The sequence below is a fragment of the Eublepharis macularius genome, chromosome 2, assembly GCF_028583425.1.
Source record: "Eublepharis macularius isolate TG4126 chromosome 2, MPM_Emac_v1.0, whole genome shotgun sequence".
NCBI classification, from domain to species: domain Eukaryota; kingdom Metazoa; phylum Chordata; class Lepidosauria; order Squamata; family Eublepharidae; genus Eublepharis; species Eublepharis macularius.
In genome coordinates, this window is record NC_072791.1 from 172,665,201 (window position 1) to 172,689,930 (window position 24,730).

General features: G+C 41.2%; 2 protein-coding genes across 2 annotated transcripts in view; one reads left to right on the plus strand and one right to left on the minus strand.

Annotated features, from left to right (window-relative positions):
* GPR39 (G protein-coupled receptor 39) overlaps positions 1-19,115 on the plus strand; it is a 193,171-nt gene extending 174,056 nt beyond the window's left edge. The window contains exon 3 of the mRNA XM_054972117.1: positions 18,084-19,115. Coding sequence (XP_054828092.1) covers positions 18,084-18,601 — 518 coding nt within the window. The 3' untranslated portion in view covers positions 18,602-19,115. The remainder of the gene's footprint in view (positions 1-18,083) is intronic.
* Positions 18,978-24,730, minus strand: part of LYPD1 (LY6/PLAUR domain containing 1) — a 34,465-nt gene continuing 28,712 nt past the window's right edge. Inside the window, exon 3 of the mRNA XM_054972118.1 lies at positions 18,978-19,216. Within this exon, the coding sequence (XP_054828093.1) occupies positions 18,978-19,216 (239 nt within the window). The remainder of the gene's footprint in view (positions 19,217-24,730) is intronic.

Below are 24,730 nucleotides of genomic sequence, written 5' to 3' on the forward strand. Positions count from 1 at the left end.
GGTACGCTATTGAAAACTTGGACTGACACAGATAAAATAGAAGTCCTTGCGTTTTGCTTTGGTACATGATAGTGCTGACCATTGACCATTCCAATAGAATTATAATTGTTCAAAAATGTAAGATGTGAACCTGACATTTTGATCTTATTGTATACTATGAGCTTAATTTATTATTCCTAATACACTGAAAAGTATATTTTTTTATACTACAGAACTCAGCAGTGTGTCACATAGAACTTCCAATTACCTTTTTCACTGATCACTGGGAAAATACTTTCCCACTCTACCCTTTGCCCTGTGTTCTGCATTTAAATCTTCTGGACTGTAAATTACATTTATCCAAATTAAAGGACTTTCTATGAATGCTTTTTTTGTCTGTGAAATTGGGGAATTTATTACAGCTGAATGAAACGAAAAGAAAACAAAGTGAAGATTTTTGACATAAGTCAAAATTCAATAAACGGAACCTATGATTCTATTTAACAAAATGTAAAGGTGAATTTGTAACACCCTGAAAAGCTATTTATTTGTTGTTTTCATCCACTTAGCACTACAGAAATAAAAATTAGTTACCTGCTGGGCGCTGCTCAATAGTTATCAAAATATGCCTCTGCTAGTCTTCTGAAAACCTATGATAATACAGGTCTCTGTGTGAACAACATTAATTGCATTGCTGATTCATTGTTTTGGTCAAGTCTGGATTCAGTCATTATAATAAACCGCAGCATGTCAACCATGGTTTTCTGAATGCTCTTCAGTAAGAGTGCCGAGTGCTGACTACATGTCAGAGATTCATTATTAGACAGAATAAACCTCTCAATACAGCCTTATAACAGCAACAATAACAACATTCGATTTATATACCACCCTTCAGGACAACTTAATGCCCACTCAGAGCGGTTTACAAAGTATGTTATTATTACCCCCACAACAAAACACCCTGTGAGGTGGGTGGAGCTGAGAGAGCTCCAGAGAACTGTGATTAGCCCGAGCTCACCCAGCTGGCTTCAAGCGGAGGAGTGGGGAATCAAACCCGGCTCTCCAGATTAGAGTCCTGTGCTCTTAACCACTACACCAAACTGGCTCTCTTGTGGTATACCTTGTGGTATAGTGGTGAATATGTTACTTTAGAACAGACACAAAGAGTCCTTGGACCTTTCCACATGCTTGATTTATTCCTGATTTACTTAGCAGTCAATCCACAAGCACTGAAATCGGTTTGTGTACGGTTCTTCTGCACATCTGCATTTTTACAGTTGTGAAGTTGATTTTATTTTCTTCCACACATGGCCTAAACAATCAGGATTTTCACTGGAGGGTGCTGTCGTCATTAGTGGCATCATCGGTGATGTCACAACACTCCCTTTTAAATAATTGGGCATTGATAATAATTGGGCATTTTAAATAATTGGGCCGCAAGGGCTTTTGCAATTTTTTAAAAAAGCTGTCATTTTCATATAAATATGTTGACCTCCTGTTATAATAATAAGTGTAGCAGGTTCTGTGAATTCTCAGCTTTCATTTTGTTAAAAAGTAAGTTTCTAGCCCCTTCTCTTGCGGAGATATAAGGAAAAGGGCATATCTCTGTAATGGAAAGGGCTAGAGACTTACTTTTCTTTAAATTAAGATGGGAATTCAGAAAGCCTGCCGCACCTATTATTACAATGGTAGGATGGTATATCAATATGAAATTGGTAATTTTAAAAAAGATCAAAAAAAAAACTAGGAGGGGGAGAAGACATTAGGGTGAAGTGATTCGACGATGATCAAGTCCAGTAATCAAAAAGTGTATTGCAAGTGGGTGGGAGTGGGCAGGAAAAACAAAACCAAAAAAACCCATTATGGATAAGGGAAACAAATCAATTCAAAATTGGCTTCCAAAAAAAGATCGGAGTAAAAGTTGTCTCAAAAGAACCAGAAAAAAGCCAGACTTCTACTCCATGGAATGGGACTCCCCACCCCCCCACATCTCTTCACCCTCCCCCATACTGCTGCCTGAAATCCTGTTCCAGGGATTCCGAGGCCCTCACAAACAGCATGAGTGTAGAATGTGTGTGTGTGTTGGGGGGGGACTAAACTTGAAAGCTGCTGTTGCATCCTTCCATCAATGGAAAACAGGGGCTGGATCATATAATTCAGTGAAATTGTCTTAAATTCACTGTTAAACTTTTTAGGTCCCTTTTCCATTTGGTGCAAAATGAATGCAGTGATCTTTTCACAGTCCTAGGTTTTCAGAGATGTAGGTATGTGGCTTGCTCTAAATGCTATAACAAAAACCCGATTATTTATGTCCTCTTATGCTACCAACTGCTACCAAGTTCTTGCATCTTCTTTTGGAGATTTCTGTCCCCTACCTATAATATCTTTATATTGTATCCATATCCTAAATTCCTTTTGGACATTTTTTCCTTTATGATTATGTTGATCTATTTAGATGGCAGTAATTTGTTTCTGTATGCCCACAGCCCTATTCCCTTTGAACTGAAAAATTTACTCCTATGTTCCTAAGAACTGGTTATTGCTGAGCCTGATGCTTCCTGCCTCCTTTTGACTTCCCCCCAGAAATCAGTTGTTATGCACATGTAGTGTAACTTGAGTTACAAGGGCTATACAGGCCCTCTCTTTTATATGAGTAAAGGGACAAAGCAACATCTCTGACAGCAAGCCACAGCAAGGGGCAGTAGAAACAGCATAGTGGACAGCTGAAATCCTTCTGTATGCTTTGCTCTTATGTGTTCTGCTGCTACCCTTTTATTGTCCAGTTTGCTAATCTTAGGGACTGCCTTCCAGCCATCTTTCAAGAGTGTAACATGTGCTGTCTCTCCTAGTTAGAATGCCCATCTCACCTTTCCTATAACAATATGGATTTATCAGTAGAGAATATCCTTTCCTTTCTTAAAGCCTTATGTGGCCTTTATCGTAAGGTAGTCTCTCCTTCACTTGTGTGTAGCCAGGTCAAACCATGGAGTAGAATAGGAGTGAAAGGTGGCAGAGAGAAAAGTACTTTTCAATGCTTGGCCTTTCCTAAAGTGTATTTGGACTAAATTAGAAAATGGTCCTTGTTCACAAGTACACGTATATTTGTACACACGTCTTCTTGAACAAAGGCATCAGGTTTAGCAGTACCTTTGGCTATTATCTACAACAGAAAGCCAGTTTGGTGTAGTGGTTAGGAGTGTGGGACTCTAATCTGGAGAACCAGGTTTGATTCCCCACTTCTCTGCTTGAAGCCAGCTGGGTGACCTTGGGCTAGTCACAGCTTCTCGGAGCTCTCTCAGCCCCACCCACCTCATAGGGCGATTGTTGTTGTGGGGATAATAATAATATACTCTGTAAACTGCTCTGAGTGGGCATTAAGTTGTCCTGAAGGGCAGTATATAAATTGAATGTTATTATTATTATATAAACTAATACTATATAGGTTCAGTTTGACACAAAATGTCACCCAGTACAAGTTAGCTTTGATTTCAGGTGGCATCATGCTACTTTTCTGTCACTTCCACAGTGATTGTCCAGGAAAGATCTTTGTTAGGTGTTTTCAATTTTTAAAAAAGTGGGCAGAAACCTGCTGGAAAACATTTGTGTGTAGGGCAAATGTAATCTAGGGTGGATGATATAATTGAGTGCCTTCTGACTCTGAATCTGTCAAAGGGACTTTACGGAAAGGATGCATGATCTCATTTAGATAGCAGAAGTTCAATGTTATATAGCCATGCTAATGCCAGGTTCTGCCATTTCAATTTGAAAACTGTAATGGGTTTATATAATTATAGTAGCTTTGCTGCTGTAATAGAATCTCTCTCTGGCTCTTAAATTTTACCAGTATAATTTGCCCAGAATATTTTTTCCTGTTCTGTTTTCTTCACAGGGAATTGTGTGGTATCTATGTAAAGGCAGAAAGTTGTGAAGTCTGTGCTCTAATTACTTTTATCAGGTTTTCATTAATGTTACCCTGCATATGCTATGCACCAGGAAAGTGTGACAAAAGCAAGAGAGCTTTGTAGACAAACAGTAAAGTTGTATGCCACAGTCTCCTCAGTGATACAGCCACGTAGATCTAGAAATTTTCAGAGACGTCTGAACTTAGCAAGACTAATCAGGGGGACTATTGTAATAAGTATTACAGTAGTTGTAGCCATCTTACCCTGTTCTTCCAATGTGAAAAAGAGATAACAAGAAAACATAATTATCACTTAAAGTTCGCAGCACATATTTGGTCTATAGCTACACTTACATTGGATTCAGGAAACATTCATTAAGTGTCTGAAGCCTTTACCTTTTAAGGAATGCAGCTAATACCAGAGAGGGGAGAAATTTCTAGGACAAGTGTAGTTTCTTAGATTTGATTTTACACATCTGTTTAATGAACAACTCACAGAAATGCCAAATAATGGTTTGTTGTGGTTAGTTGAAATGATCAACAGCATTATCTGCCCTGGGAATCCATAAAAAACTACTCCCCCCCCCCTTCCTGATAATGTCTTCTGGTAGTGTTATGGTAACAGCTGACAAGATGGACAGATGGCTGCCAAGCCAGCCAACAAAGACTAGGGCTGCCATTCCCCGACCTGGGGCAGGGGATCCCCTGCTCCCACCCTTCCCTCCCCCATGCCCACTTATTTGGCCAGTGGGAGGTGCGCTACCCAGGGTTCCCCCTGGCAGTACAGTGCGCCCCCCAGTGGTGTGATGCGCTCTCACTGCCACAGCAGCCCAGATAGGGCCCCGCAGTGCCCGTGATGATGTCACTTCACAGAAGTTACGTCATCATGCAAGCCAGGAGCGCATGTGCGCGCTGTGCGTGCACGCAAAGAAAAAGACCCAGGACAAGGCAGGATAAGTGCAAGACTCCCAGTCTCCTGCCGAGGGAGTTAAGGAATCTGGCAACCCTAAGAGGGATTGTACCTCCGAGCAGTTTAGGAAGTATAATACTTAAGATGTCTTACATGGACTACATTTCCTGAGGCAAACTGAGACCTTTTTGCACATATGCCAGCTTTTGGAGATGGGGTGAAAAATCTCAGTAGTTTCTGCTTACTCAGTTGTAGCTTCCTACAATTGAAAACATATTTGACATAATAAAAATAACTGGGCAGATCAAAATTTATATCCTGGAAAATCTCATTGGTCTTTAAGGTGCTGGACTCAAGTCTTGCTCTATAGAGATCATCTCTTAATTATTTAAGAATAAAATCCAGTTGCATGTTTGCATTGATAGTGCAATGCATTGTTAAAATATTTTGTTCATTATCTTTGTGCTGACTTCTACTGGTTTGCTCCTGAACGTTATCTTCTTGTTGTGTTTCCATTGCTTTATCTGAGGGCTATCAACACAAGTCTATCTATTCTATTGCCCCATTTTTGAAAGAGTTTTGATATTAAAAGGAAATACTGCAAGACTGTCTGTCCTGAAGAGTTCTTTATGACATCTCATATTATGTTTTATCTCATTGGGTATTTGTATTGAGCAATTGATTATTCATGGACCCCTACAGCAGCTTCATAGGGCTTACGTTGTATTGGCTAAATGTTTGTCTTTTAAGCGTCTGTACCTATGAATTTAAATCTATAGGAAAACTGTGTTATTTAAAGGGGGTGGGGGAGATGATACTTGTAAAAATTAAAAGTAACCTTTCAAAGAAATAATTCTGCCTGACTCTTCTGGGATTTTCTTGCATTTTTCTTTCGGTTTTTATAATGATTTTTTTTTAATGATTCCATACTGTTATACATAGAGTTTTAATTTTAGTTGGGCTAATTTGGGGGTGTTAGGGGTGTGGGGAAGGGGGTAGCTTTCAAAATATTTGAGTAAAAGAAAATAGAAGTTTAATCATTATTAAAATCACAAGAAGTTCTAGAAGAATTAAGATTCTGAATTTCTGCTATTTAAATGTTTTAAAAATTGTAACAAAGACTCTATTGGGCAGGGAAGATGACATGTGATTGATAGGTTGTCTTTGCTGTGCAAGATGAAATCATACATATAGAGTGAAGGGGAAAAGCCACCAATGTTTAGTGAGTGGGCCTTCCCTTTAAGGACATGTGGAAATGACCACGTCCACAGTCTCTTTAACAGATACAATTGAGTAGTGTTTCTAGGAAGGTAAATAAACATTTGTTCAATATCAGAAGGTTAAATATGTGATTCTGAAAATATGTGTTTTAATCAAGAGTAGCCTTAAGCATAAAATAATGACGATCTGCAAAACAGTTACAACTGTGGGAATCAGTGTGCTGAGATGTTCTGGAAAACTTCAGTAGAAAATTGAAACCTATAGATCAGGAACATCTATAAACATTTTGCAGAGTGTAAAATATTTTACATTTTTGTATTTTTATGCATTTGCAAGTTTGCAGTAGCAAAAATTATACTTACTCTCTAGTTACAACAATATGTAATTTTCCTCTCTGCTTTTTAATCTGTATATTGTTCTATCTTGTGTTGCCAACTTGAGGGGAGAGGACTAAGGCAGAGGACAGAGGCACAGAGACCGTGTGAGAGATAAAAAGGCCACAACTTTATTGCTTACAGCTTATCAGAGTGTTGGTGCTGCATGGGCACAGATCCGAGATCAGCTGACCTGCCTGCCAGCTGATAACCCCCTCACCCCCTCAGACTGCCAGCTGAGGGGGGCACCGTGGGATAATAGAAAGTGGAAATGCACCTGGGTGTACACCTCTGTGTGGTTCTCCGGTCACCAGGGATGAAGCATGCCCCAATAGCCCCCAAGTTGGGCTTGTCACTGCCCTGCATCGTCCCCAAGATCCCATAAGGGGATCCTTTGCTATGGGGAAACAGCAATGCAGACCATGTGAACTCCAAATGGATCCATGTCCAATGCCAAACTGCCCCTAAAAGTTGTGATGAGTGATTAATAGACACAAAATGTCTGATGACAAGCTGAACGCAAACACTGAACAATAGTCCCAAAACTAGAGAAGCAACAGTGGGCGTGTGGGATTGTTGGCACGCTGCAAAACTTGTGGGAACCCAAGCGTCTGTGCCTTAAGTGCACATAGGGTGTACCTGAAGGGAGCACACGCACCCAGGTCTGCCCATTCAGACACACCCCCTCGCCCGGCTGATCTTGATTGGCCATCTGGGCCCTCCTTGGCTATTGGCTCCTGCACGGTCACGTAGGGGCCAGCAGGAGCCATCCATGTTAAGCTACGTCGATGAGGCTTCTGCAGCTTGCCCTCAGCTTGCAACCACACAAACCGGCCAGCCAGTAAGTAGGCGGGCCATAACTTATTAGAGGACTGTTTTAAATTGTTTTGTGTCCTTGCTATTTGTTGTTGCATTGTTAGTCATCTTAAGTCTGTACTGATAAAATGGGATATGAGTATCATTAATAAATAATAATTAAATATATTTGAGTAAAAGTTGGCTTCGAAGGAATTCTTGTAGCTCATAGTTCATTGTGAAATCAGGATTTCTACTGCTGAATAGCAGTAAAACTACAAAGCCCACTGAACTTCATTAGAGTCAAGCAAATGTAAAGTTAGCAGGAAAAGAAGCTGGAACTTCATGACATCCATCACAGCACACCAAAGTCGACTGAAGAGGAGACTTGCTCCTGTCCCTCCTTTTGTAGGAAAATGGCTTCCACACTGGATGATGCCTTGTATTTCTGTGTATGGGCAAATTATATTTCTATGCACGCAGAGATTTCAAGATAAGAGGAAATTGGCTAGCTGCATCTTTCACTTGGGCAGAGGTTATTTTACCTTTTGGTGAACATGAAGGAATTCATTTGTTAGATTGGTAGCTTGTCTACAAATGGTCCTTATGCAGTGAATTGTAGAACTTACCTTTTCAGATATCTATAGGTTAATATATTTAGATGACAGGCCTAATAGAAAACAAAAAAAGTTGGCATGACAAATGCTTTGATTAGAGTGGGTTTCTTTTATTAATTGTACAACCCAATGTATTTTTAAATGAGACTATTAGTCTGATCGAGCTCTTAGTACTAGAATACCACTTTTCATCTCCAACTTAAATGTGCAGTAGATTCCACAAGCAGGCTTGCAAAGTGACTAGTTTAAAATAAGTTGTCGGGTATGATGGCTAGCTGATAGTGCTGGAGTTCCACACTGACAGTGCAAGTTTAAGCAGACTTACACCCTTCTCAGCCCACTGAGGTCAGTGGACTTAGAAAGGCGCAACTCTGCTTAGGATTGCACTGTGATGCACCAAGAATACCTGAAAACCTGAGTCCTAGGTCCAAAGCCTGAGGCCAGATACATTACGTGGCACCAAGCATTCATAATGCATATAGGCTTCCTGGAGTGGCATCAAGGTCCTTTTTCTGATATCTTGAGATTAACCCTGTAATTGCCTAGTTGCTTTTATACTTTGTGCTAGCTATGCCTGTCTACTGAAGTGTGCTTCTGTGTTATGCTCAGGAAACCTTTTTCTTTGTTCCTTTTCGACATGATTTTGTTATAACTGTTCTAGCAATGCCTTCCTATGTTATGTACTGGATATTTGCTACTTTATAGAGTGTAATATGTAAAGTTTCCCCTCTTTTATTGTGTACTTCTTCTGTTATGACAACAGGGACAGAATTCTCTGGGAGTCTTTCTGCCCTATGTCATCTTAAGGAGGAAGGTGTGAGGATCAGGCCTCGAGGCTTTTTTCTGTATCAGAACTGGGCTCTGAGAGGAAGGGGAGATCGAATAGCCATTTACTTTCTCTTCACACCTCTCATTGGATGCTGGAAGAAAGTGTCAAGCTTGAGATAAATAATGTGTATTGTTTTAGTCTTTGCCTCTGTCATAAAAACCAGAGACCTGTGAGACAAGTCCTACGTGAGATACAGGACTGGAGGGCCACCTAGCCATGACAACCTATGGAAGAGGCTGGTTTCAGGGGAGGGGACTTCTTCTTTCCCCCTAGGGGAGGGAAGAGTCCAAAAGGAGCAAGCAGCCATTTAGCTAGTGCTGCTCTGGTGAATATTAGGATAGAGGACAGGGGATCGTAGATGGGTAGGCCTTCTCACCCTTTCTAGACATTGGACTGCTAATCTGTAAGTTAGACCAGGAACAACTGTTCTCTTTTCTTTTGAATAGCTGCAACACTCTTGGTGACAACCCTCTTTTTCCCTTACTTGGGTGCTCTTTCTCTTTTGGTCATTAAGATAAAGTTGTGTCAGTTCTCACTCAAGTGCTGGCCACCTGGTTTCCTACCAGAATTTGTGTGTATGCTCAGAGGCTAACCAGCTCCCCCAGTGGCTGGAAGGGAAATGTCTGGTTCCTAGTTGTGGTGGTGGCAAAATACCAAAGTACCCAGGATCAGGGAGTGGAGGGAAGTGGGAACCCTCTTCCTGATCCATAGCACATGTGTTCAGAGGAATGTGGATATGGTTAAAATATAAAAGTCAGCGTTTCTGGCATGAGTCTTCTAAACAAAGAATTATGTAATTCAAATAAAATATCCAGTAGTTGTATTTTCCATTTGATGGTTGGCTTTTCAAAAGTTTTGGCATACCTTTAATGTTAAAGAAGCCTTGTTTATGTCTGGCTGCCATGGCTCATTTTGCAAATTGATGAAATGGGCTTAAAGCATACACGTAAAGGAGTAATAGCATGCATGTAGTATAGAGATGAAATGAATGTGGAAGTGCAAATTTAAAATGTGTGACTGATTTCATGGTAATTGTGTAGCTTGACATCAAATCAATAGTGGTCATCATGAAAGTAAGCTTTATTTTGTCGATCATTGCATTATGCTAACTCTAGGCTTGCCAGATCTCCCACTCTGACAGGATACCTCCTGACAATCTACCCTGTTGCTTACCAGAATCTCAAAAGTGGACAGGAGAAAAATGCTGGCAAATGGGGTGCGCTGGTATTGCACCAGCATGCAGTATCACTTCTAACAAAAACTGGAAGTGATGTCATGATGCTTGTGATGGCAAAAAACAGAAATGACATTGTGTGCTGGTCAGTCACAGAAGTGTCAATCACAGGAGTGTTTATGAGACCCGGTGGGGTGTAGTGGTAAGTGTTGACTAGAGATGGGCACGAACAGCAATATGAACAAAAAAAAGCCACGAACAGCCCAATCTGCTGTTTGCGAACAAGCTGTTCATGAGGCCCCGTTCTAAGCGAACAGGTGGTCGTTGCAAGCCTCGTTCATTGCTGCTCGTTGCTGTTCGTCAAGCCAGACAGTCTGACACCTGCAATCAATTCCCTTGGCAACTTAGGCAGGGATTGTCTGAACTCCTGCTGTTGCTCTGGAAACCTCACTTTAAGCCCAATTTAGCTTGATAGGCAGGTCTTCCTTTCAAGTGTGGAGCTCCAAATTTGTTACAAGGGAGCAAAGATGAGGGGGGAGGGGGGCTCCCAGCTCTGGCTTAGTTTGCAGACAGTGGAGAGGGAGAGACAGTTGCTGTTGGCATTTTGATAGAGACAGTGCATTGAAGCTTGATTTTTCTTTGTGTGTGGTGGGATAGGGATCTACCCCTTCAAGTTCTAGGGCTGCTGCCAGGCTCTGGGCCAAGCTATTATTTATTATTGGTACCTTTCCTGCTGCCTGCTCAGGTAAGGTTTCTGGGAGTGGTGCAGTAGGGATCTTGACCAAACTTGGATGATGGCTGGAGGAGAGCTTGCTGTCCCCATGAACAGCCAACCACGAACATGTTCGTGAACAGGGCCATGTTCGTGGTTGTTCGTGAGTCCCTGTTCATGGGTGGCAACGAACAATGAAATCATGTTTGGGGTTTTTTTTCTGTTCGTGCCCATCTCTAGTGTTGACTAGGATCAGGGACTAGGATCCCTACTCTGCAGTGGAAGCTCATTGAGTGACATGCCAGTCACATGCTCTCAACCTAACCTACCTCACGGGGTTGAGAAGATGAAATAGAGAAGAGAATGATGTAAGCTGCTTTATGTCCCCCTTGGAGAGAAAGGCAGGGTATAAATGAAGTAAATATAAATAAATAAATGTAGCTCTTTTATAAATGTAGCTCTTTTAAAAAGTGACAAATGCCAGTAAAGCTACCTTCTTCTCTGTCCCCCTTTCAACAATGACTCAACATTTATTGACCCCTCCATAAATTTAGTTTTTAGACCCCTCTGCAAAAGGGCCGTATTTAAAATGTATAAACTTGTGAATGATCCTGGTATATGCTAAATTTATATAAAACAATTGGCTAGCTCCGTAACAAGAGACATTTGGCCTTTTATTTGGGCTAGAGTCTTTTGGACAGAATGAATGTATCTCAGTAACGTGTGATAAGGTGTGCCAGGAACCATTGGCTACTCAAGACTCCATATAAAATGCTGCTGCTTTATAGCCTATTCTGACTCTATTGTAAACATTGATGTTTAATGGGCAATTCCTTAGTGAAAACATCTGTTCTTTATATACATTAAGTTAATTTACTATTATGGGATTGACTCTGTATCTTTGCTGTGTATGCCCACAGGATATCCAACACCAGAGCAGCAGTTCCATTTTGTTGTCACTTGCTTATCATCTACAGAGCACTTGGTAATTGCGCAATAGCAATTTCCTTCAGATGCAACTGCTCAGACCAGCACATTGGCAACAGAATTGCTCCAGAGACTATAATCTGAAGGCAGTTGAACTGCAGAAGTAAGCAGAATTGGTCTACAATGGAAGTGAACAAAAATGCATGACACTCCTAAGTTGCTTTTCAGAATCTTTGTTAAGTCTAAGGAACTGGAAGGCTCAGATGAAATGAATGTGATATGCAAAGATCTAGAGTTCAAAATAATCCTGGGGTATGCATTGACATCCACTTTACATGCATCCATGCTGCAGCATCCACTTTATGATTAGGGGGACCCACAAGCATTTGTGGAAGTCATCTCATTTTCCCCTCCCCATTTTCTCATTCCCTTTATTGAAAGCCTCCATAGCGTCTCCTCTTTTTCTGCTTTCTTCTCTCCTTCTTGCCCACCAGGCAACCTATCTTTATAAGCCCCCGTATCACCAGCTTTGCCTCCGTTCCTCCACTGGCAGCTCTGGCCAAGTTGTGTGGTGCCAGTTGCTGAGCCGGGCCCAGTTGCATGGTGGGGAGCCTCCAAAGAGTCGCAGGGAGGTAACTTCACTTTCCCCTGTATCCCTCTGCACTCCTCCTCTTTCACTTCTCCTGGAAGCCCCATTATCATCACTTTCCCTGCATCCTTCTTTCCTCTCCACCCATGAACCAACCTACCTTTTATCTGTGCCCCAACTTCAACTGTACTTTTAATTTACTTCATTTATACCATGCCTTTCTCCATGGTGGGGATCCAGAGCAGTTTACATTACTCTTCTCCATTTTATCCTGACAACCTTGTAAGGTAGGTTAGGCTGAGAATGTGTGACTAGCAGAGTGCAGATTCAAACCTGGGATACAGTACTGACAGCCTTTAAGCCTTGATTTCTGTCATTAAAGGGAATAGGCTATTTTGGCCTTTGAGAGAAAATCATTAGGGCCAAGTCCACCAGCAACCACTAGGTGACTTGACACCATGTAGATTGCATGACTGACCCAGAGCCAGCTGCTTGCTGCTGTTCAACAGAAACCAGCCCACAAAAGACAGTGTTGTGTAATGGTTAGAGTTTATCACAGCGTTCTTTCAGGGTCAGCTGGAAGTGGACTGCATCCACCCGCACAGATGAGAGAGACATGGCTACTCCTGCTGCCTTAATTGGCGGGGGTGGGGGCAATGCCGGAGCTCAGCAGCAGAGCAGCAAAACCCCATTTCACACAGCATGTCCCTGGGATGTGCCAGGTTCAGGCAGCAGTGTGGGGGTTTGATGCCACCACCACTCACTCAAGCACCTCCTGACTGCCCCAAATGCATAAGGCTTAGCCCTGGCTCTCGTATGTGTAGCAGTGAAGTCACATGCTTTGTGAGCTGTCGAGGGGGCTGCTTAGCATTATCAATAGAAATTTTAGAGCTGTTTGACTTAGCTCTGTTTTCAAAAAAGTAATCACACTGTTAAAGAAGGTGTTACTGGATAATATGTCCCTCAAGCAACACAATGGAACAGAAATGTAATTGTACTCAAGTAATCTTCTTGTACCATCTGGTGTCAAATTTGGCCCTTTGTCTGAATACTGATGCTGTCTTCCATTCAACATCTTTTTTTTTTCTTTCCAGCCCTTTCCTCTCCAGTCTTTTTTCTCTTCAACTTCTTTCCTATCTGCCACTGCCTGCTCCTTCCCCTAAGAAGAATTAATAGCTGCAAATTAAAAATGGCTACATAGTCAGGAGTTATATAGCATTTTCTAAATAGGTTCATCACTGCAAGTTTTATGACTTTATAAGTGAACATGACAATAATGCCACATCATATTTCCAATTATAAATCCAAAAAAAGGAGAGCTACATTTCCCCAACTGAACCACATACATTTTTGTGTATCTTTGATTTGGAACTCAACTAGCCATATGCTTAAGTTCCACTGATGATTACTGTTTAAATGTCAGTGTACAAGCAGATGTTGAGAACCCTCTTTGTGCCATTAATTTAATGACAATTTTTTTTCCCCTTTAGGTATTTAACACTGTTTGTGCCAGTAGTATTTCTCTGAAGAAGCCAAATTCTGTACCAGTAAATCCTTCTGAATCATAGACACAATTGGTATATCTGGAAACTAAGAAATCAGTATCTTTAGATAAATGCAACAAGGGAAATGGTTAATATGAATACAGTATTAAAATAAGAAAAATAGATTTTCTGGAGTAACCTAACAACAACGGCTTAGCTACAAACAGCCCTTGCACACACAAAAGGTCCACTGATCTTTGGCTTTTGGAGAGAGGGTACAGAGATTGAAGGGAAAAGGGGCAGGTAGGATGGCATAGCCACTTTCTATGAGGAGGTTTGTTTGTTTGGCAATTCACTGGATCCATCTAGTAATCATAGATTTTATGGGACACTCTGCCAGTACTAAGTTAATAGTAAGAAAATGGTTGCTTAGACCATTAGGCCCTAGAGAAAAAATTAAAACCTTTTCTAAGATGCAAGCAATCCTGTTCAGTTTTGGAATAAGCAAATACTGCAGAGATTCCTATGCTCTCCATTGTGTTTTGGATGCTGCTAGGAAGAATGTGTGTGAAACTTTTCAATAATGATGCAGATACTAGTTAATTGAGTTTGGTATCCTGTTGCCTGGAGGAATGCTTTTGAGTCATAAAATGGAAGAATTGTTAAGGGAGGAATGACTGCCAAGATCTCTCTCTTCAGTGATAATGCAGCAGAGTTGTGTTGTTGCTCTTAATACGCTAGGTTTATTTTTCTGTGAAGCCGTCACTCTTACGTAGGAAAATGCAATGGTACCTTAACAAAAGGTGGTTTGTATTCATCATAAGACCACCCATGAACTTCCACATAAGCCTATACAGATGTATGGGTGTGCATTGAAGAATGTATGTGTATGCTGTTTTCTTGCGTATCACCCAAAGCATTCTGATAATCAATTTTTTGTAATAAATTTGCTCATTTTGGATATTTCGGTTATGTGACTCTTTTCTAGATTTAAGTCATTGTAGAAAACAGGAAAGCTACTCTGAGTACATACAGTCTCTTTGTTTTCTTACTAATCAAGGTGTGCCAGTTGTGATTCTACATGGAATCGATTTTAAAGCTTTCTATGAACAGTTAAATAAATAGGAGGGAATTAACTCCTTAAATAGGAGGCAAGGGCTTAACTCTTCCACTGAAATGAACAGTGCTTAGAAGTTATTAAGCTGGATCATACCAGTTCTTTTAGACTTCAGCAGTATATTATTACTAAACAATTTTTCATATGAGTTCTTGGTGATAGGAGTGTGCAACAAACAAAATTCAGTTTTCCTGCTCTGGAATTTCCGAAGTGGGAAAAAGAGTTGGATATAAGCGATTTGGAGTTGGAAATAAGCAATTGCTTATTAATTGCTTATTAATCCGCTTTGGTGTGCTCCATAAAGGTTTGGAGTACACCAACAAACTTCCTGCCCCGCTGCTTATTTCACCCGATGGGAGGGGGAGGGAGGAGGTTCCTTGTTCCTGTGGCTTGCTTCAGCTGGCAGGCAGGGAAGTTCTCTCCTGTCAGATGAAGCTGAGTGTCCGACTTTGCTGGACTCAGCCACGTTGCCACCCTCCCAGTCCAGGAGCTTCCCTCTGATGGGCCACCTAACAACAGCCTGGCTCACCTTGCAGGCAGTCAGCCCACAGCCAGGCGAGAGTAAGCAGCAGCTGGAGGAGCAGCCAACCCGGAGCATGCGCCCGATACCACTGTTCAGCTGACGTTTGTGGTGGCACTGCAGCAAGCTCCATGGCAGCCACAGATGTGGCCAACAGAGACCCTGATGCCGGCTCTCTCAGCGCGGCTGGCAACAGCCTGTCCTGTCAGCTGAAGCAAGCCAGTGGCACGGAAACAGGCACTTTAAAGTCCTTGACCCGAAGCTTCCTGAAGCAATCCGAATTGCTTCAGAAAGCTTTGATGTGGAATTCCTGAATTGGGATCATAATGTTTGGGCTGATTTGGAAATCCCAAATCTTTACAGATCAGGTCTGATTCAGGTGTTTATTCCAATTCAGAAAGCCAAATTGCACACCCCTACTTGGTGATGCATTAATTTCTCGTTATTTCTTGCCACCTCTATTTGACTTAGTCCTTCAGGCCCGCCTCCCCACTGGCAACTGTCCTACATTTTCCACTGTGAAGGACTGGTGCAAAAATTCATTCAGCAATCTTTCCATCTTCCTTTAGCAATCCTTTTTTCCTTTGTCAACAAATAGCCCAGCCATCTCCATGTTCTCTTCATGGAAAAAGACTTCAACTGTTTTCCTTTTATAGAAGCTGCCTTGCCTTATAGGACAAGCGCAAACTTTCAGGCATCTCTTTGTGTCTTATACTACTTGTACTCTAATGAAATGTTTAAAGTGTAGTGTTCCTATGATATCTTTTGTTTTCAGCACTGATAGCTGTTGCCATGAGGATTATACAGTGAATTCTAGATATAAAAAGGGTAGGAGTTAGTATCCTTTCATGTACTAAGAGCTCTTAGGCAGTGAGAAAAAAAGAGCGTAAGGGCTTCACGCAGTAGGAAATTGTCTGGCACTTACCTTATTCACAACAACCGTTTCTTTTGTTACTGCAAAAACAGGTGCCAAGATGTTCACTTTTATTACAAAACCATTTCCTAGGCATAAAAGTAACATGCATTAAGGTGACTCTTCATGTACAGTATATATAGTTTAATGAAAACAGTGATTCCAGAAACACTGATATAAGAAAACATCTTATTGTTACGAAAATTAATCTCTTTTATTAACCAAAAGTAAACACTCAAACCAAAGATTCACAAAACTACTATCACACACAGTTTATGTTCAGTCCTGGCTCTTCCAAGGAGCTACTGCATACTTTCCTGTCCTTTCCCTCCTTATATTTGTGGTTTTTTTCTTTCTCCACCTAATCAAACTCCTTAACATGCTTTTTAAGACAGATTTTTTATCATCATTTCAGACTTTTTAATCTTTCACTCTATTTTTACTTTGCTGATTTTATATTTTAGTGTTTATATGTCACTGTGTTTAGGAACAACTCTAGATTATTTTTGGCAAGGGCAGAAATAAGCATAATATTTTCTTTTTGCCAGGGAAGCAGGCTGGGATGTAGAAGTAGCTTTAAAGCCAATAAAAGCGTTACAAAATAGCATGAGGGAAAATGTACAAACCAAAGGAAATATTTTAATGATTGGGTAATACCTCTAGCAGAAAGAGTGTGTTGAGACATAAGGCACGTTTGCTGCACATCAAGGGACCCCACTGTAGGGTGAATTAGTTGAGAACTTTGGAATTGTGTTATAAAGTGTAATTATTAAATGGACAAGATTTTTAACCCTTTCCCCATATTATTAAATGTTGCCTTTAAAAAAGATTGTACAACCTCCAAATATATTCTTCATTATACTCTCCAGGGATTCCTGTTAAACTTGATCAGAGAAACATTGGTGTAGCCCTTAGCATTTGTCCAGAGCGTTATGTATACATTCCCATTGCAGTGAGCTGGTGCAGCATGATGTCGAAGAAACTTGTTACAAATCAGGAAATCCCTGGCTTTCATCAACTTATTAGGTGACCTTTGGCAAGTAATTCTCTGCCTATCTCCACCTCCCCCCATCTGCTGTGTGGTTAAAATAATACTGAACTACCTTACAGGGTTGTTGTAAAGAATACAACAAGGTTGTAAGGGTTGTTACTGTTGACAGCAATGAGAGATAGAGTGCTGCAAGACTATACAGCTCTTTTTGCCCCTCCAGCAGTAATGAAGCCACATTCTGTGCATGTGTATCCTTGGCTACGTATTGGATCAAGGAGGAATCTTCCAGTAATTTTAAACTTTAACCCCAATGAGGTGTAGAAGGTCACATTTAGAGGTATACACAAAATGCTTGGATATCAAATATTTGAACATATTTCATATTATCTGAAACCATTCATGTCTCCATGGTAGGCTTAGATCCTTTTTCTGTGCCATTTTTCTATGTATTTTAATTCAACTAGAAGTTCTTTCCTGAAAGCCCATTATATACTCTTCATCATAAAAAGAGCCATTCATACAGTACGTAAAAATATCTTTTGTAAGAGAAAATTTACCAAAAATAATGCCAAATATACAGTTGTATATGCATATTTGTTTTGTAAAATATAAACAGAATCTGATCTTCTTTTGGGTATTGCCCACTCTTATATGGCTGTCTTTTTAATAATGAAAAGGAGCAAAGTAAAAAGGAGAGCAGGAACAACAGAGCATTGCTTTGAAGAATGCCATGATCACTGAAAGAATATCTTCCAATTTAACCAGTGCCAAGGAATAAAAAAGAAAAAAATGCTTATCTTAAATTTTACGCAATATTTATCGGAGCACAGATTGCAATGACCTTGAGACTGTGGCTTGCCTTTATATTTTCCCCCCTTAGAACAAATGTTGCCACTGGCTGAAGAAACTGTCAAGCAAAACACTGAAAAATCGGGGAGCATTTCCTAGCCAGTAAGTGCAGAACAGATACTAAATATTTTATGATTTGTTTTCACATGCTCTCTCTTTCTCTCTCTCGTTCTGTTTGCAGGGCTGATTGTTGCAACTCTAGCAATCTGCTGGCTGCCCAATCAAGTTCGAAGGATCATGGCTGCTGCTAGACCAAAGCAGGACTGGACGGTCTCCTACTTTAGAGCCTATATCACCCTCCTCCCTGTAGCCGATGTCTTCTTTTACCTCAGCTCGGTAGTGAACCCACTGCTGTACAATATCTCTTCCCAGCAGTTCCGAAATGTCTTTCTTCAGGTCCTCCGTTGTCGTCCGACATTAGAACATGCCAACAAACAGAAGCTTTTAAGAGCCAATTTGAATTCTGTGGCTGGCAGTGGCCGCTCCTGCCGTCCATTGATCTTCAGGTCATCTAGGCGCAAGTCTTCCACTAATCGCGCTAACAAGGTTTTCTTAAGTACTTTTCAGAGTGAGACCAAGCCTGACCACAGTTTGCAGAGTCTTGAATCATCAGAGCTGAACGTGAAAACTATGTCACTGGAGGCCAGCACAGACCCCAATCCTACCAACCAGAATGGCCTTTGTGAGCTTGAACTGTGAATCCATATAAAGCAAAATCATCTGATCCACAATGTGCCAAACACAGGGGAAGTAAAAGCAACAGTAGTTTCACAGCCTGCAGGCTGCATCATCATCTGCCTTATTTAAGTGCTTGTCTCAATAGTTTCCAGTGACACAAGTGGATATGGGTTCTGTATGGTTGGTTGTTGATTTGTTTTTATTTTCAAAGTGCACGCTGGAAAGTCAATCAGGAAACAAGAGCTATTCTGCTGTTAACAAAGTGCTGAAAACATTTAAACTAAATTCTTCTTTTAGCAGTGGGAAGCAAAAAAAAATGCTGCAATGGAAATTGGCTGTGTGTCTCAAGAAAACGATACAAGATGAGTGAAACCAGCAAAGAAGTCTTTCTCATAATTTAGCAATGCCCTGGTGATAAAAAGGCCAAGCTAGAGAGCATTATGGTTGTTAATACACCAGCCCTGGGCATCGTGCCAGAGTTCCCCCTCTTCTTTGGCCTTGGCCCATTGCAGAGTGGAGTATTGCAGCAGCTTATACAAACAGAATTTATTTTCCCTGGTGTACAGAAAGTCTGGTATCCAGCAGAAGTCAGGAGGCAAGCTCCAGAGGATGCACAAGACTTGCGATACAGGATTCCTGTGACAGAATAAAAAGTAATTTATATTTAACTTTATATGAACAATCCATGCCTTTTTGTTTTATATTAGCTCTCCGTATTTGAAGACAGTGCCAATACTTTTACTAATCCTGATTCTGATTCTTGGGGCATCTCTATATTTATCCCTTCTTCACCTGCTGTGAGGTTAATAAGAAATTTAGGTCTTAAATAAGTGCCACTGTTTTGAGAATATTTACTTTTTTCTTAAATTTAGCTTTATTTACATAAAGCCTGGAAATTGCAAAATCAATATAACTTGGCTGTGAACACTTTTTCAGTTTTAAAAACAATTTAGAAACAAATTGGTACCTCTTTAAGATGTGATCATCTGAAATGTGATCACTCTCAGAAGGTGCTGCATGGAGTTCCGAAGAACCCACGTCTGCCATATGTTTTAGGGTTTCAGCATTTGAAGGAAGTTCCCTTTGCACTATTCCTTTGAACAACCCAAATAATGAAAATCTCACAGGAGGATTCACCATATCAAGAGCACTGTTGCATGCACACAAAGAAAACGAATATTAAATCCGTCTTTCCATTCTAGTAATCTTAACATTTCGTAATAAATTGGGTAAACAGAAAAATGACTTGCCTCGTTAAAATTTCTTCAAACACTTGTCTGTATATATATATTTTTAATTTTTAATTGAATTAAACTTAGCACACTCTGGTAAGACATTAAAGTATTTTAAAATGTTTTATAGAGCTATAAAATAAAGCATATTTTTTAAAAAAATATAGAGTGGACAATGTTTTTCCAGCTCTGAAACCAGCTGTCAATAATATGAGTCTCTTCTTTCATGTGTTCTGATAGAAATTTGGCTTTGGGGTTGATGCATAAATAATATGGTTATCAAACTCTAAACTCCTCTGCTTCTCTTTTTTGCTTTGGGCTTACCTGGGAATGAGAGAGTAAGTTTCATGGTTAATTTAAAACAAATTCCTTTCCTGTTCACAATGTTTTCTATTTTGACCTTTCTCTGTACAAGGAACTTGAATTAAACCTGCGCAGAATGACTTTTTAAAAATCTACCTAACCTTGTACATTAATATTTTCAGTGAGAGCGCCTGACAACACTATCTGAAAAACAAAATGTATGCCTAAACAAACTATGCAGAACTGAAACTTAAGAGCTAACCTCATAATTTTTTTCTGAAATAGCATTCCTACAGTGATTCAAAAATAATTCTATGGTATCCTGAATAATCCATGGAACACTTTTCTATTGGTAGAAACAGTATTTTCAGGTCTGCACAGTGGAAACATTAAAAAGCAAAAGAATTCTCGTCAACACTGCCATTGCCTGAGATTAGATGATGCTACTGAGAATCTGATTGAAGAGAACAGTTTATGAGTATTCATCTATATTTTCAGTACAGTCCTGCGCAATTACACCCTTCTAAGTCACTGAAGTTAATGGACTTAAAAAAGTGTAAGTAATTTTAAAGTTTCATTAGTAATCACCCTACTAGGGTATCTTAACAGGACCATGATTGTTGAAAGTTATATAATAGTGTAATCAACCTTTATCACTATCCCATTTCAGATCCACCCCCCCCCCCAAGCTTAATCGTAAGTATAAATATCTATTGATGGTTAAGGTACATCATTAGATAGGATGGTGGCCTAGCCTCCTGTTTGGTCACTAGAATTACATATGTGGGTCATACATTAACTTAAGTCTCAGCAGTTTGTTTCTTGTCATCATTGCATTTTAATACAGATTAGTTTTACATTCCAGATTGTAAATACACTGTAATTCCATGACTGCTTTCCCTTTGTTCTGCATGCTTAGTACATGGTTTCTCCCCTCTCTCTTTTCTTCACTAAGTCGGTTACCTTTAAGGATACCTTTAAGAAATCCTCCTACTGAAAAGGTTACAATAGCTCCTGTAAATGCTCCCCCACTGGTCCCATGCTGGCTAGAAATATCTGCCCACCTGATTCTGTTGTAACGTACAGTGGCAATGGACTCTGCCCAAGAGTGGGTTTGCCACCATAGTAACTGATCACTTTGTCACAGCAAACCCTATGAGCTTTGTAGTCTTTCAATGGTCTTTGGCACAAAAATAACAGCAACTGAAAAGCTTCCACCACACTGAAAAGAAGGCTGAAATAAAATGTAATTTTTAACCAACATTAAACAGACGCATTCACAAACCCAGCTTGTTGTTGAGATCATGTGTATACCTCCTTCCTTCCCTTATCATACATAAAAATCAGTGTTAGCAACTAATTATAACTAGAGATGGGCACGAACCGAAATACGGACTAAAGTTCATGATGAACCTGGCCTGTTTGTGGTTCACAAACTGGTGGTTCATCAGAGCCCATTTCTGACGAACTGCCATGAACTTTAGGCTGGTTTGTTTGGTTCGTTTTTTTGGTTCGTCACTGTAGACAGCCTGGCGCTGATCTATCAGTTTCCTAGGCAACAGGGGATGGACTTCCTGCAGACCTTCTGCTGACCCGGAAGTGGCCTTCTGCTGGCCCGGAAGTGACCTGCTGACTCAGATGTGACGATTTGGTGACCTTGATGTGACATTTTCACAAACCAAACGAACCAGTTCACGAACCGGGGCAGGTTTGTGAAAGTTCGTGGTTCGTGAAATGCGACGAACCACAAACCACACCATTCAGTTTTTTTGGTTTGTGTCCATCTCTAATTAGAACTATCTATGACATACAAATGCAGGCATATAGGTTAACTAGGCAGTTCTCCCTCCCCCCAAACTAGCATTCTCATTAACTCTGAATTAACTTTGGTGACTGTAAGGAAACTCCAGTTAACCTATGTACATGCTTTTGTATGTTGTAGGGAGTAAGTTTCTAAACAGCAGTTTCGACTCTGAAAGCAGCCCTGAGAAGGAAGCCATGTTGTTGTTGTTGTTTTGGTCACTTTCACAACTTCTCAGGCCTGCATTGTTAAGCATATATTGCTTAAGACTGCAGCAGTGAATCCATGTTTGATATGAGAAATTGAGATCAAGCTGCAGGCAACAAAAAAGCTGACTCACTGTTGGGAAAGTAGCCAGGCTTCTCAGGGACCAGGATAATCCCCTGACAATAGTTCTATGAGCTGGCATCCTGAGGGCTCATCACAAATTCAGATCATGTTTAAAGATCAAAGTTTGCTAGGCAATAATTGACCTACTAGGACCATCAGAGAATCTGCCTCACAATGCAGAATCTCCTGCCCTTTGGCAATCAGTCCTGACACTCCGATAGTTCACTCACAGAACAGGGAAGGTTGTCATGACACTATCCAGCCTTCGTCCAACAGGCTTGAGCTGGCCAGCTCTTGGGTACCTCAGTCACACAGGGTTGACTTTTCCATACTGTCCATACTGCCATGTCCCTCCTGACCTTGGGCTGCTTGCTGGCCTCCTGTCATCCTAAAGGTGCACCCACCAGAAGCCTCCCTTGGCCACAGTTACAGAAGAGGAGCCTGGTTGTGTCCCCTGATGTATCTTCTGCCTGGTCTAGAGAGTGTTGCCCTTCAGTGACAGGGTCAACTCTTCCCCATCATATCCTTCCTGGCCTGACTCCACCCCAGCATCCTGACCCCAAGGCTTGTGCCCAGTGTCATGGCAACCAGATGCCCACTCGTCTTATCCTTGCCCCTCTCTGTCTAGGCATGTGTCATCCTTTGCCAGTTCGCCACAATCCTGCCCCACTTGACCTTTGTCCTGGCTGGTAACAGGCCTTTTCCATGCAGCCCACAGCTGGAGCCCTGCAAAGCTCTCTAGCACTGCTTCCTAGGGTGTGGCAGGATCTGTTGCCCCTCTAAAGGCCAGGCCCACCCATCCCTCCTAGATGCTGGCTGATGATGTCGCCTCCTGCTGCAGTGTAGAGTCTAGTCATTGCTCCTCAGGTGGGGTCATTGTTTCCTGCCACTCCTGTTGGAGGTCTAGCTGAGCTGAGGTTCATTAGCCACTGTGTTGTTGTTCATGTTGAAGGATAGGGAGTCTTCCAGGGTTGCATCCGAACCAGCAGACACATACTTTTAAAATCATGCTCGTATTTGGAATTCTTTCTACCTTCCACTCTCCTAAAACACAAATCTTCCAATAAGATTCAAAGTGTCTAGCCTGAACCCAATCTCATCAAAGCAGAGATACTGACCCCTTCTTGCTTCAACTAAAGGTGCATAAATACAACAACAACATTCGATTTATATACCACCCTTCAGGACAACATAATGCCAACTCAGAGCAGTTTACAAAGTATGTCATTATTGTCCCCACAACAAAACACCCAGTGAGGTGGGTGGGGCTGAGAGAGCTCCAGAGAGCTGTGACTAGCACAAGGTCACCCAGCTGGCTTCAAGTGGAGGAGTGCGGAATCAAACCCAGCTCTCCAGATTAAAGTCCCACACTCTTAACCACTACACCAAACTGGCTCGCTCTACACCAAACTGCTCCCTCTTAGCCCCTGAACTTTTGTAGCAGGTTTCTGGATCCTACCTGCTACTCCAACCCCATAGCTGGTCTACTCTGGGCTTCAATGTTGACTGCAACAGGCTCCCAGCACACTGGATCTCTCCTTCTTTCTCCTCCTTTCTACACCGAATAGGAAAGGTGTATCTTTTGCTACCCATCTTAATCTATCTCCCCAGGGCTTTTTGCTGGGAACCATATGCGCACTGGTACCATATGCGTGCTTGGGAAGTGATGTCATCGTGCAGGGCGGAGCCACCCCCCAGAGGATATAAAAACAAAAGATAAGGAGGCCAGGCTTAGTTCTAAAGAATTAGAAGCTGGCTGAGTTTAAATGCCCCTTTCCATGCCGCAGCACAGTGGCTGGCCATTTAAACCCTGGCTTCCGCTGCCTGGCCAGGCAGCTGGATTTAAATGCCCCTTTCTGTGCCACTGCACAGCAGCATGGAAAGGGACATTTAAACCCCAGCTTTTCAGCTGCCTGGTGGAGACTTCCCTGCCAGGCACCTGAAGCAAGCCAGCAGGGCGCTGCTAAAGAGACTGATGCTGTGAGCTGCAGGTGAGAGGAAACATAATGAGGTGGGCAGGGCCACCAAACATGTGATCTCTTTAGAGAACACATGATCTCTTTGGAGAACTGTCAGAACGCTGTACCACCATGTTCTGGCTGAAAAAAAGCCCTGTATCTCCCCCATATTCCAACCCCCATCCTGCACCACATAGAAAGCCATCATTTTGCTTTTCCCTGCTAGATACTATTTATTTATTTATGTCATTTATAGTCCACCTTTCTCACTAAGACTCAGGGTGGATTACACAGTATGAGATTAGTACAGTCAATATCAGGAACATGTCCATAAACAATGCCATAGGATAAATAGATACAAGTTCACAAAGACATAGCATAGCACTTCTCCTTTCCCCAACTTTACACCTTTAGTTTAGAAGTAACTCCTGTTCCAAATATCCTATTTGTCTTTGCCTTGATTTAGTATTTGCTTAGGATAAGGAACTGTGATATTTGCTTTGATTTAGTATTTGCTAATATCTGC